This window comes from Schistocerca serialis, chromosome 1 (genome assembly GCF_023864345.2).
Source record: "Schistocerca serialis cubense isolate TAMUIC-IGC-003099 chromosome 1, iqSchSeri2.2, whole genome shotgun sequence".
Classification (NCBI taxonomy): domain Eukaryota; kingdom Metazoa; phylum Arthropoda; class Insecta; order Orthoptera; family Acrididae; genus Schistocerca; species Schistocerca serialis.
In genome coordinates this window covers 915,928,820-915,943,795 of record NC_064638.1, presented here as the reverse complement: position 1 = coordinate 915,943,795, position 14,976 = coordinate 915,928,820, and the positions used below count along the sequence as shown (strand labels likewise).

Genomic DNA, 14,976 nt, shown 5'->3' with positions numbered 1-14,976 from the left:
TTACATTTCAATGTAATTAGGTTGTGCATTTAATAGTTTTGGGGCCACCCTGGAAAGCTATTTTGTGTCTTTGTTGATTGGCATCTTAGCCTATCTGTACCATCTTTATTGCAAGTGCAGTGCTGATGAACTTTGTTTCTCTTTCTGTATGTCTCAAGGTTTATCATTTACCTTCATGTGAATGGGGTTGTTGAATATATACTGGCTGTAAACAGTCAGAAATCCTAATCTGGAGAAAACTTGTTTACATTGGTCAGTCTTCTGCTTGAGGGATGACCTCCATTTCTGTCTTTTACAATAAAATCACATTCTTGCAGCTATAAAATAGCCCTACACAAACACTGCATAATTAATGTAGCTGCTGAACATCGCACAGTAAAATGTTTGCAGTTACTGTACTCATGTTATACTTTTTAAATTCCTCATTAGACACAGGACCCATGAAAGCTTGGAACATGTTAGCATGCTGTTTCCAGGTTAATTTGATATCAGTGCAAAAGGCCAGAAGTTTAATAGCTGCTGTGTCATGCAGTGCTCAAGTATCACTAAGGCTGCGTATCACCCTCTGTGTTTTGTTGTCATTAATTTCCATCTTGTTCCTTGTCTTCACTAAATAGTACTTTTGCTTGTCGAACAAACTGAACAACATCCTCTCCTTCTGAGAATAAGGTTGTAGCATCTGTGAAATGCAAAGTGCACCATTTGGATCCTGTGTCATTAACAAAAATCAGGAATGACGGAAGGCACGTTACAGATTCCTGTGGCACACCATGTAATGACATCTTTTCACCTGAGCCAGCTACTTGTACTGATACAGTTTGTTGTCTGTTATTCAGGTAGGATTCAAGAGTTTGCAGAAGAGATCCTCCAACATAATAGAATTTTAGCTTGCTGAGCAAGGCATTATGTGCACAACAGTTGAGTGCCTTACTGAGGTCACAGAGTAACAGTGCTGTAGACACCTTGACTCATATTTGTAAATACATCAAGTACTGCTGTTATCATTGATATACCCTTCCAAAAACCATGTTGTCTTACATGAAAGAGTGTATATACTGGAAATCCAGTGGTTGTACAGTTTCACAGATTATAGTTGTCAATACAGTACAGGATGTGCCATAAGTATCAGGACTCCCTGAGGGTTTGTAGTGTTTTCACAATTTTTATTGTGTCTCTTGGATACTCTCTCTCTCCCACATGACCAAGTTCAATTTATTTCTGAATTTCATGGCAACTGCATGATCTGTTCAAAAGCGAGGACTTTCATCAACTGAGCTTTCCACTATCTCTGTAAAATAGTAATTAAATTCATCTCAACTTAAAGAGTCAGAGCAAGAGTGGGCCTTCTCCTGTATTTATTAACCAAGTCCGATTCTGCATTTCAAGGATTATGAGCCTCTTCAGTAAATTTGGTATTGCTTTCCATCTGCACATTTTCTACTGTCTTTCTGAACATTCTTTCAGACAACAAATAACTGCAGTACAGTATATCATTAACATCATTGAGTACTGTATTTGGACAAATAATTTTATTTTAGCTAGTTCGGGGGTATCCCACCTCTTTACTTTGACAGTATTTTATATTCATTTTGCTGTGGCTATTTAATATCTCTTAGGTTTTAGTGGGAAAATTTCATCAAGTTTTAATTTAAGGTTATGGAACATGCAACTTAGTGCATCATTTGCTGCCCATTCTTCAAATATTTTGTGGTAATCTCCAGAAGACACTGTAGTTTTGAAAGCATATAAGCTTCTTTTTGTAATAATCCTGTTTGTGAATACATAATTTAAATGCCAGCTAGGGATTTGTTGTGTACTCAGTGAGTTTACCATAGTTTCATATGTGACACTGTGATCTGCAGGTATAGGGTCAACCACACTTACTTCATAGCTTCAACCATTTAGGTTTGTGAAAATTGTGTTACGACAAATTAGTTGTCTTGTTGTTTGATACTTTGCCACAAATAGTCCACAGCTGCTTACTAAGTTCATAAATTCTCTCTTTTTATCACTACCATCTCTGATATGAATGTTGATGTTTCCACATAAAGCAATCTTTTCTCATAGGCACACTATGTGATGTGGACAGATTTCCAATTGGTTGATGAAATTTTAAAAATTGCCATCTGGGAAATGTGACAATTACGTTAGCATATGCTAGCCCAAAATCAGCCACTTCTAGGTTTAAATATACACAGAAGTTATTGAAGTCAATTTTCTTGGCACTGAGCTAGCTATTTGCATACCTACATGGACTACCTGGATATTAGATCCTCTGCACCATGAATTTGCTGTTTCCAGTTATTCAGTACATATGTAATATTCTGTTTCTGGTTGGGATTGCCAGTGGTCACTTATACACCAATATATTTGTTAGATTCAAGGACACAACTAGGTATTTGTGTTGCTCAAATTTTTCTGAACTGCATAACCATTCTCGTTATTCATGTAAGACCTTAATTTGAAGTTTATATAAATTAACAAAATTTCAAAAATGTCTGCTTTACATGTAAGTAGTTAATCCACTGCATATGCATAGAGTGCACTAATCAAATAGAACTGAGGCATTTGTATTTTTTCTTTACCAACTATACTGCAGTTAAATCAAATCATTGTTGGGACTTATAAACCATCTAAAGTAGTAAATTTTCACAACACAGTTTTATAAATTACAGTTAAGCATCAAGATTACAAAATATCATTATGGCAGTTGATATGTATTACATCATGACAAAAACCTTCAGATTTCCAGGAGCATTCATATGATCTACATCTCTCTGTTAAAAAAACTGTGCAAGGTACTCTACCAGTTAACATCCTGTTTTACTCATTTCATTAAAACTATACAACATCAGTACAATTGAAGTCTATGTACCACTGTCACCAAGCAAACATCATGATAAAAGTGTACTTCCCTTTATGATCTCATTACCAGCTTTCTGGTATTTGCATCAGTGAAAGACAGTGGCTTGCATTGTACAATAATGCTACCTGTTCTGATGTGAAAAGATCCTAAATATAATAGTTATTGTATTATCTGTGGTGAACTGTGATTTGAAGGACAGTTAGGCTCACTGCTGTAAATACTGAACTTCCATTAGTGAGAAGAACAGTTAGGCTCACTGTCATAAATATTGAACTTCAATTAGTGGGTCATTTCTAGTAATGTGTTCAGGATGAGTTCAGTGGCTCGTACAATAATTTTATGCGCAAATGAATTGAGTATAGACAACAGTCATGGACTATGTAAATGAGCTACCATTGAGTGTTACTTTTGTTTTTAACATTGAAAGTTGAGGGTGCTATAAGTTACTTGGTAGTTTGATGATACTGTTTTGGTTTAAAGTTAACAAGGCAGTTTTTGTGAGAGCTACTAATGCAATAACACAAAAATTGCTTTCAGTTCTTAGATCTTGGTCATCACTCAATTGTGTATGTTGAAGAAAATAGATGTGCATACTAGTAAATTTGAAATACCATTGTGACGCATCTGTTATTACTGTATGTAGTTAAAATATCATGCAAATTTTCCATTTTGAGACTACAGACTGAGGAAGAAGACACCACTGCCAAGTAAGTATACTTACAAAGTATCCAAATATAGTAAACTTACAGCATTATTATGAATATAAGAACAATATATGTACTTTTTCAGATTTCAACATTTACTTTGAATAAAGAATGTCTGGTGAATATTTACTTTTATTATGAATAATGTATTGACATTGTTACAAAGGTAGAAGTTTGATTGTTCAACAAAGTCAGTGTGCAGTTCTTCATATTCAGTGCGAAGATTGATATGACATGTTCTTGAGTGCATTGCAGAAATTTAGAAGCTGTCCTTCCAAATGCCAAGTGAACACCATTTTTCACTACAAAGAACCTTACAGGTTGGGCAACCACAACTAAACAACTTGTACATAAAGTTAAGGGCAACTACACATTTTAAACTCTAGGAATGTAAAGTACTCTACATTAAACTGAGTGAAAGTCCAAATAGCTGTTTATTGTGTTTTTCCATGTATGAAAATACAATAAACAGTCAATGTGGATTGTGACTTTCATTTAGTTTAATATACACCATTTTACCATCTTTGATTTTAAAGTGTTTTATTGTCCTTCACATTATGCTCCATTTTTTAGTTATCATTGTTCACGTACTCTTGTTTGTGAATGGTTCTTTTATTATGCCCCATAGGATTTTGAGACATGATTAAGAAACCAGTTGGATCTATGAGACTGGTGGTTTGTCTACAAATTTGGTTTTCACAAACATCTGTTTTTCTCAAAAGTTTGTGACTGTGCTTTGGCCCTTGTATTTCTCAGTGCCTCAGTTCATTTAGCTGTTCGCAGACACTTGCAGCAAAATGTAGTGGAGTATTTTTAGCTGAAGTGCAGTGACGTCAGCTATTCCTCTATCCATTAATTCTGGAAGTAAATATCTGCAGTTGAAGTGCAATAATGTTTCTAGCCCTTAATTCTGGATGTAACTATATGTTAATTACGTGAAGGTGCTGCTTCACAAGACCATCAAAGAAATACAGTTAAAGCAGTTGATCTACCATCCACCCTGTCAAAATAATAACATGAGGTGGACTGCACTCTGTTTCTTCACAAAATGGAAAATTATCTTTTGTCCAAATAAATGATTTCATGAGCTACGGTAAACTGCACTCTCATCAGGAAATAAAACATTTTTATTATTATCCAATGGAGGATGCAAGAAGCATCATTTCACATTCATACATACATAAATCCAAGTCATGGTCATTGAACTCATTGACTGAAGAGGGCAGAAAACAAAACATTCAAGTCTTTCCACATGTTATCTCATTTAGTTAAGTGCTGGATGCCCATTTATGCATGTGATAATGTTTCAGGGTACCAGATGATGAACTCATCAGAACCCTAACTATGCAGACCACTTATGTGTTGCAGTAGTAGAATCATATATCAGTTTTTTATTCATAACATTGTTTGTCTATATGTCCATCTATAGTACGCTATTAGGAAATAAACATGTTTTTCACTCAGCCTGCACGTAAACACATTATGTGATACTGCTAGTATACTTTGCATTCTCTTACTCAGTACTGTCCTAAGCCACATAGTCTTCTTGGATGATGTAGTTAAGATCAAAAAAGTGTTCATTCTATAGATATATGCAGTATGTATATTGTGTAAAGCTTTTAACCAAACATTTTACAGAAGCCTCTTCATGGATCTAGAGTTCTTACAATTACATGCCAGTACATGTACCTCCAGTGTTATTTGTTGATAACAACAAGAATGAATTCATATGAACTATAAAATTCACAACCACAATACTAGTGTGGAAGTGGAGTACAGTGTCACTGTGATATAAATGAGATATGACCTGATACAGTAGACTTACACAGGTAAAGACATACAACTGTACAACACTGATTCTAGGTCAAGTCACAGATATTGTACTTACAGCCCATCAACAATATATATTGTAGAGGGCATCCCCCACACTAGAAATAAATATTACTTCCATATGGACTATCAGTTCTGCCTTGGGTTCAGAATTAAGTTTTGTATTATATTGCTAAAGACTATAATAGCTTGCCAGTTAACACCAGTCAATAAAGTGAATATCTACAAATACTCAAAAACAAAATTAGGCACTCCTTCTATAGCTCATCAGATTATTTCGATTCATAGCTGTAAATTCTGTGCAACTGTAATGTTTGTATTGAACACAGGTTCACTAAGGAAGTAGACAGACACCTTACAGTGGTCTGTATGAAGTTACATGTTTGGCTTCTTTGATGTATTAGATAAAAATGAATCTGAGTTGCATAAGAGGGGAAGCAGTGTTTATTTTCAAATCAACTGTTTTTCTCTTATTTTTGTGTTCATTTATAATTTAATACAGAAGTAATTTCCATAAATGTCAGTGTAAGAAAGCAAGCACCAGTCAACATTTTTTGTTAATGTAGTTCATAGAAGTAGCCTCCAGAACCTGAAGCTGCTTGTTAATATACACTATGTGATCAAAAGTACCTGGACACCCCCAAAACCATACATTTTTCATATTAGGTGCATTGTGCTGCCACCTACTGCCAGGTACTCCATACCAGTGACCTTAGTATTCATTACACATCATAAGAGAGCAGAATGGGGTGCTCCACAGAAGTCACAGACTTGGAACTTGGTCAGGTGATTGGATGTCACTTGCGTTGTACTTCTGTATGTGAGATTTCCACACTTGTAAACATTCCTAGGTCCTCTGTTTCCAATGTGATAGTGAAGCAGAAACACGAAGGGACATGTACAACACAAAAGCGTACAAGCTGACCACGTCTGTTGACTGACAGAGACTGCCAACAGTTGAAGAGGGTCATAATGTGTAATAGGCAGACATCAATCCAGACCATCACACAGGAATTCCAAATCGCATCAGGATCCACTGCAAGTACTATGACAGTTAGGCAGGAGATGAGAAAAATTGGAATTGGTGGTTGAGCAGGAATTGGTGGTTGAGCAGGAATTGGTGGTTGAGCAGCTACTCATAAGCCACACACCTGCTGGTAAATGCCAAACGACACCTCGCTTGGTGTAAGGAGTGCAAACATTGGAAAAATGTTTTGTTTAATGACAAATCTTGGCACACAATGTGGTGATCTGATGGCAGGGTGGAGGTATGACAAATGCCCGGTAAACGTGATCTGCCAGCATGTGTAATTCCAAGAGCAAAATTCAGAGGCAGTGGTGTTATGATGTGGTCATGTTTTCCATGGAGGAGGCTAGCACCCTTTGTTGCTTTGCATGACATTATCACGTCACATGCCTACATTGATGTCTGAAGTACCTTCTTGCTTCCCACTGTTGAAGAGCAATTCAGGGATGGTGATTGCATCTTTCAACACAATCGAGCACCTGTTCACATTTCACAGCCTGTGACAGAGTGGTTATATGACAATAACATCTGTAATGGATTGGCCTGCACAGAGTCCTGACCTGAATCCTGTAGAGCACCTTTGGGGTGTTTTGGAACGCCGACTTCATGCCAGGCCTCACCAACCTACATCAGTACCTCTCCTCAGTGCAGCACTCGATGAAGAATGGTCTGCCAATCCCTAAGAAACCTTCCCACACCTGAGTGAATGTACGCCCACAAGAGTGGAGGCTGTCATCAAGGCTAAGAGTGGGCCAACAGCATATTGAATTCCAGTATTACCAAGGGAATGAACTATGCACTTCTAAGTCATTTTCAGTCAGGTGTCCAGATGCTTTTGATTGCAGTTTGACACATCCTGCTTGAAGGCTCTTCTGAATGATGGGGTTTATGAAAAGACTGGGTTTGTGGAATGTGATCTGTGAATCCATACATATTATAAAAATGTATGTGTGTGTGTGTGTGTGTGTGTGTGTGTGTGTGTGTGTGTGTGTGTGTGTGTGTGTGTGCATGTGCTTTTCACAGTTTGTAACTGTGGAGCACAAATGGCAGTAGGCAAATATGACAGCTGTGTATAGAGCTGTAAAGAGGCATTGTCAAAAGATTTTTACAAAATCGTATTGTAGACATGTGAAGTAGCTCCACCCAGTGTACAGAAACTGTCAGATTCATGTTTCTTATCTTGGATATTGTACTTGCACACCTGTACCTTATGCATATTTCTTTGTAAGATGGTTTCATAATTTCAAATGTTTTCTCATGTATATGTGGAAATGAAATATTTTTGATACTTCACTACAAACACAGTTCACTTTTTGTTTCCATTTATAATAGAAAACTGACAAAATGAATACCTGGGCAATGCTGGATTTGTCCGCTAGCTAATTAATGCTAGCACTTCTCCTTCCATTGCTTTCAAAATATAGATGAAATATTGTCAGCACCTAGGTTAAAACTGGCTAGTTTTATATTGAATGCCATTGCAAAGTGTGGGTTAACAGTCTGTGTCACATGCACCTCTATTACGGTTAATAACACAAAACCTATTGATCATTCTAAAACTACAGTAATGTTAAAAATATATATTTTTTGTGTTCCCAGTTTGCTTTTTTAAGAGGCCACAGAATGAAAGTAGTATTATAATTTCAAAACTGTAAGTACTTACTGTCTTGTAATTCAACAGTTTGCTGTATAATCAGCTGATCAGCTACAGTCAAGAAGTCAAGTCCTGACAATGGTATGAAATGTGTGAAGCTGGTAGTTTGCCAGTTTGCTGAAATAAAACACTATAAAAAATATTTCAATAAACATTCATACATGTTTTTGCACAAATTATCTCCCAGTTAGTTCTAAGAAAAGAAGATCATCTTCATACTGTCACAGCAGAATGTAGGGCAACACCAGTAAATGTTTTTCATGATTGAGAGTTATTGATTGTCTCCCTCCAAACATGTAAATGTAGATATAAATATTAATGAGAATTTAAATGGAAAGACAACCTGGAAATTATTAAATGTGATTTGAGACTTTCTCGGCGTATTCCATTCGTGAAATCTTCTCGGGTGATCAGCCGAGTAAAGGCGTCGTCTTCTCGCAACGTTTCGACGGGTTTCGTACCCATCATCTTCAAGCGAAGATGATGGGTACGAAACCCGTCGAAACGTTGCGAGAAGACGACGCCTTTACTCGGCTGATCACCCGAGAAGATTTCACGACTGGAAATTATTTATTACCTACGACCAGTATGATTTGCTTTTTGTGTTGCACATACCATGTATAAATACTGAATTAATAAAGCTTCATTTTGTGGTTTTTTTATCACTTACCAATTTTTATGAGCTGTTATTCTGAGGAACTTCATGTTATACACAGGAAATGTCTATAATATGAAAGTGTATAATTACTGGATATATTTTGCATTTAAATTTGTTGTAAGTAATCTGTCATAAAACAAAAGGAAAGTAATACTTGGGTATGAGAAAAGTCTTCACATGTGAAATGCTTTACAACAAAAATATATTATTATAAACTCAACAGTGTAAAGTATATAACATGTAATTAAAATCATGTAAAAAGACCAATTTCTTTATTAAGAAATGCAGTATGTACCATGATTAAAAAATGTAACTGGTAATGTTACTGAACTAAAGGATCTTTCACCTTTGTTACTATTTATAATTAAGTATAGCAGCCCCTTCGTTTGAATACCAGTACAGAAATGAATCTCAATTAAATCAACTGTGGGTTTTTGATGAAACATTGTAAATTAACTAAACATTCACTGTTTCTTGCCTTGCTTGAAAAATTTTGTTATGTTGTGTGTGTGTGTGTGTGTGTGTGTGTGTGTGTGTGTGTGTGTGTGTGTTGTTGTTGTTGTTCTTGTTGTTGATGAAGTCCTTAATTGCCAAAAGCTTTATCTGTGACAATTTTTTTTGTGCCTATCTGTCACTGAGCACCTCTGCTGTATGGTGAGTGGCAACTTTCCTTTTCATAATATTGTTATATTCCTAGGTATGTTAGGCCATGTTAGTGTAATAGCTGAACTGTATAATAAAGGTGTGTTTAGCCATGTTAGTGAAATTGCTGAATTGTGTAATTCCATATATAATTTGCAAAAATAGTCATTGAAATAATTTTACATTAAGCCAAGGATTAATGTAAGTTGAGATTCCTATCTTTGTCTTATCATCATGTTTATCTTTGTATTATCATCTTTGGAATCAGTAATGTATTTTAAAATCAGTTTACAACCCAAAACCTAGGTTGTGCAGGAATAATAATAAAATCTGTGAAACAAGGTAAAAACCAGTGACTGTTCAATTAAAAATGAGTTGTTCTAAACCACATGTGAAACTAACCATTCTCTTCCATATAGGATAAAAAAAAAAAAAAAAGATTTATGTTAAAACTAACAAATGCTCATGGGAAGTCAGAATGGCTTCTCCTACTGCATTAAATGAATCTTTTTCACATATGAATGTATCGGTACATTTCTTTCATACTAATATGTAATTATGTCAAAAAAATCTGAAAACATTAATCTCAGTACCATTTGTCATCTTGTATCCACTGATTAAATAAACAGATGTAATTTTAAACACTACATTTAATAAACCACTCAAAAATCTCTTTAAATTTATGATGTGTGAAAGTACAATGAAAAAAATCAAATGAAGTCTTTGCCTAGTACTAAAAAAGAACAACAACAAAAATTATGGAAATGTAACTTGGTCATATTATTAAAGTAACAAGTGATTTATTACACAAATAAATGCATGTTTAATGTGAAGGATGTCTAATCCATATTTTTATTCTCATCTTTGACACATTACCTGAAGACACTGGCATTGGCACACGGTCATCATCTGCAAGCGAAAATGGGTAATAAATGCAGATATAAATTATAATTTAATAGCCAATTTTTAAAAGATTTTCATCATCAATTGTACCTGTTCTTCGAGGCTGGATAGTTATAGTGGTCCTCTCAGAATATACAGGCATGTGAAACTCTGTTGAGAAGGGAAAACCATTTTATTTAATCTGTTGCTTTTAGAAGGTAGTTAATAATGTTGAGACTTTCAACAGAATGAAACCCAACAATAAATGCATCTTTACCTGTTGCAGCGTGATGAAAATCTTCATTGCCTTGTTCAGTTTCATTGATAACATGTCCCTCTGTCGAAAAGAAAGATGAAATATTTTGTTAAGACAGAAAAAACAGTATTAGTATAAATTTTGCTCATAGCAATCATTTATATCTGGCACAAGAAAAATCTCAGAAGAAAGATAATTTCATCTGATCTGTTCTTTTAATATTTGATTAGCTCATATCTTTAAAACTATTCATTGACAAATGTGCTGGATCAAATGCACATTTACCTGTTGGTGTGATGGCTTCTATGACTTGATTTCCATCGGTAACATGTCCTTCTGTCAATGCAAAGAAAAAGTTTTAAGAAATTGTCTTTCTAAGAATATTTGGTTAAATGGCTAGTATACACATGTTGACTCTTTCGTTGTTCAAGAATTGCAAAATATTTATTTTTACCTGATTGTGTGTGATGATGCTCTCTGTTATTTTCTTCATTACTGTTGACTGTTTGTTGAAAATTTTCTTGAGTGGACATTCTCTTTGCTTTTCTGGCCAGTATTCATTTGTAGACACTACCTGATATACTGATTTGTATCTAGTTACTTTGAGTAAACAGGTGAAATTTATGTCACATTGTAACTCACAGAAAACTGTTTGGTAACATCCTATAAATGTTATCAGAGTATATGCTGCAGTCTAATCACAAAATACTGGCCCAGTACTTCTTCAATCTAATCTCCAGATAGTGAGATAAGATATTATGTTTCAAATGTCTCTGATGTTTTACTGATAATCCTCCTTCCTGCCAACGAGTTAAATATAAGATTGCATTCTCTTCCATTATTATTGTAGTCAGACTTCCTCCAAAACAGCTCCTTGTGTTTTCTGTAGCTTTAAGCATACTTTCATGCACTTTTTTTATTGCAACACTAAAATATTTCCATCATCAGTCAATAAGAGCACTACATCAGGAAAAGGTTTTGCAACAGTAATTTAATCTTAGGATGCTGCATGGGTAATGCTTGCAGTTAAACAATATTCAGATATTGATGCAGTTGTATAACCTATTTCACCTGTAAAGTTTGTTACTGTATTTCTGTATTCTCATTTTGTGAATACATCGTCAAGTCCAAACATGCACACACACATACACACAGTTTATGCACCTGATACTATATAGGGAAAAACTAACAAGAATGTAAAATGTATAATGATTTCTATTAAAATTCTAAATCAGGTATTATACATTGTTAACATTTAGGTAACTGGAATATACTTTATTTATTTAGGAGAAAGTACATTTTCAATATAAATATTAACTGCAGCTACTTTCCGTTATACAGCTGTTATTCTGCCAAGCTTTCAGTTGGAAAATCCACGTTTTTCTTGAATACTCAAGAACCATATCAGTATACAATAATTAATACTCTTATTGATTCACATTCCATATATTTCATTATGGAGAATAACAGTCATGCTTGTAGAAACCTACTATACATGTATTTTCTTGATATACATATGAAATTTTTGTTTTAAGAAAATATTACATTTCTCCATAATAGATCTGGAGTTATTTACTTATTTATATGGCTCTTGTACCATATGCAGTACAGTGTACAGGTTGACGTATTTATAAAGGAATAACCAAGTTTTTATGTAGTCTATGTATTATGATTCAAAAATTACATATGATATCTACTGAAGTTTGCATTTATATTTAGTATACACTTTAATTCATCAAGCAACTTATTGATTATTTTTCCCCATATAGGATGTATGTTGTTTATGAGAACTTTTGTCAGTTTGAAATACAAAGTTTCCTTTCAATCTGATATTGTAGTTGTGTATGTCAATTTTTTTCTTATATAACTATCTTTGCCAACAAATTTTCTTGAATACACATTATTGTCCATAATTGTAGTACATTCAGCGTTTCTCACAAATGATCTGTGTAACAACCATAATGACCCTAACAGTTATTAACTCTCAAGTGATCACACCTACCATAAAGTGCGCCAACCTCATGTAATATTATACTTATATGGATATGGTGTCGGTTCTTTTGGACATGTCTGAAAGAACAGACACCATATCCATTTAAGTATATAGTTCTGGCAGCACCGGCCATAATCTTCTTCTTCTTCTGTGCATATGCACACATATTCCTCGAACTCTTACAGGACTTGGTAAGAATGTCTTCCACGAATAGTGAGTGTGTTGGTGTGGGACACTACGAATGTAGTGTGTGGACATACAAGGTGAGAATGTGGGTTTCGCGGGAGGTGTGAGCAAGATAGTCCCTGCAGTCGCACTATCCTCTGTGTCCTCAGTGGCTCAGATGGACAGGGCATCTTCCATGTAAGCAGAGATCCCGGGTTTGAGTCCTGGTTGGGGCACACATTTTCACCTGTCCCCTTTGATATATATCAATGCTTGTTAGCAGCTGAAGGTATTAATATAATTATAATTTCATTCTAGATGGCTGCAGGTCATCAATGGTGTATGTTCTTTCAGACATGTCCAAAAGAACAGACACCATATCCATATAAGTATATAGTTCTGGCAACACTGGCCATGACCTTCTTCTGTGTGGATGCACACATATTCCCTGAACTCTTAAGGGACTTGGTAAGAATGTCTTCCACAAGTAATGAGTGTGTTGGGGTGGGACACTACGAATGTAGTGCATGGACATACAAGGTGAGAATGTGGGTCTCGCACGAGATAGTCCCTGCAGTTGCACTATCCTCTGTGTCGTCAGTGACTCAGATGGATAGAGTGTCTGCAATGTAAGCAGGAAATCCTGGGTTCAAGTCCCCATTGGGGCACACATTTTCACCTGTCCCCATTGATATATATCAATGACCGTTAGCAGCTGCAGGTATTAATATAATTCTAATTTCATGTAATATTGTCTTGTATTATTCCATTGTTGTTTTGCAATTTCAAGCCCTACATTTTCCTTCATTTTTGCTACAGCAAATACAATGACAAATTGTGTTGTCTTACAACCTAGTGAGCAGCAGTAATATAAAGTAAACTGTGAGTCAAGTGACAAAAAGTTTACTCTCTATGAAAGAAAATGCTACAGATTCCAAGCAAACAGGACAATCTCGTTATTAGGCTGTAGTCTAGCAGATAATAATTGAATAAGTGTTTGACAAGGATCTGATGCAACTGCACTGTTTGATGCCAAGAGTGGGTCAGTACTTTGAAGTAGCACTTATACTTGGTAACAGAGTAAATTAATGAAAGTTTAATTTATTTTTCCTTAATTATGATTTAGCTCATATAAGTGTATTGTATCATTGTTTAATTAAACTAAGATTAAAATGTGATTTTGATAGTGCATGTTTACCTTGGTGACATAAACACAGTCATTCTTTACACGTGTACAAAGTACATCATGTGCCCACCTGTATTATAAAAATTGGTGTGCTCACTTGAGGGTTAATTTCCCCAGAAAATGGGGCTGTATATCAGATGTTCATTAAAATACAAATAGTAAGTACTCATTAGTGACTGCTCATTGATGCATACTTTTAAGGCCGCTAAAAGAACCTTTACTGTCCTGCTGTGTCTCAATAAAAGATATCATACTAAGCAGCCTTATTGAATCACTTTAACTGTAACATTTACTACTCTCCACATTACCCATATTACACAGTTCCATGTAAGTAATGATTGATTGATTAATTGATTTATTAATTGGTGTGTTTCATCATTTTTGTACATAGTTACAAATTGATATTAGACAAGTCAATTTTTGTGAGATGATGAGATTAGACAACATGAATTTATGTGATGATTATGGATTGTATATCCACTATGAATAAGTTTACATACATAAAACTATAAGCAAATGTATACCTACAGATTGATTTCTTCATGCTCTTCTAAACAACTTATATCAGTTTTCTAGTCAAAAAGCAAGGGTATTTTTACATCATTGTGTAGATCATGGCTTACATTTTTTTAAATTCTATTTTCATTTTAATTTAATTTAATTTATTTATTAATTGGTAAAAGGAAACAAATTTACAATAAGTCTTGCCACTTTTCCTATGAATTAACAACACATACTCTAAATAATTATAAAATCAGAGTAATATTTCCAGTTTTTGTGGCATCTCTATGACTATAGTTTACAGATTTTAGCATTTGTACAGATGGAACAAATTTAAAGACTAGAAAATATTTACAATTTATATGACATACACTAACACTGATTATGTTAGTGAAGTAACCTGCAGTAACTTATCAAGATTTTAGAAGGCACCTAGCTTCACTAGCTTCTATATAATTTAAGATTGTATATATTAATCAACACTGTGATACTGTTTATTTAAAAGATACATTTTTAGAGTCATTTTAGAATTCCTTAAAATTTTTTGTGACTTACTGTGGTGTGATAACTTGTTGTGAAGTTTGTTACCTGCTAGTAGGGGCCCATTTTGTC

At 34.7% G+C, this 14,976-nt stretch overlaps 1 protein-coding gene across 1 annotated transcript in view; it reads right to left on the bottom strand.

The window, feature by feature from the left end:
- Positions 1-11,052, bottom strand: part of LOC126446721 (phospholipid scramblase 2-like) — a 150,848-nt gene extending 139,796 nt beyond the window's left edge. Inside the window, exons 1-6 of the mRNA XM_050090985.1 lie at positions 10,974-11,052; positions 10,805-10,855; positions 10,541-10,600; positions 10,375-10,434; positions 10,258-10,290; positions 8,091-8,198 (exon numbers count right to left, since the gene is read on the bottom strand). Coding sequence (XP_049946942.1) covers positions 8,091-8,198; positions 10,258-10,290; positions 10,375-10,434; positions 10,541-10,600; positions 10,805-10,855; positions 10,974-11,052 — 391 coding nt within the window. The remainder of the gene's footprint in view (positions 1-8,090; positions 8,199-10,257; positions 10,291-10,374; positions 10,435-10,540; positions 10,601-10,804; positions 10,856-10,973) is intronic.
- Positions 11,053-14,976: the final 3,924 nt, after the last annotated feature.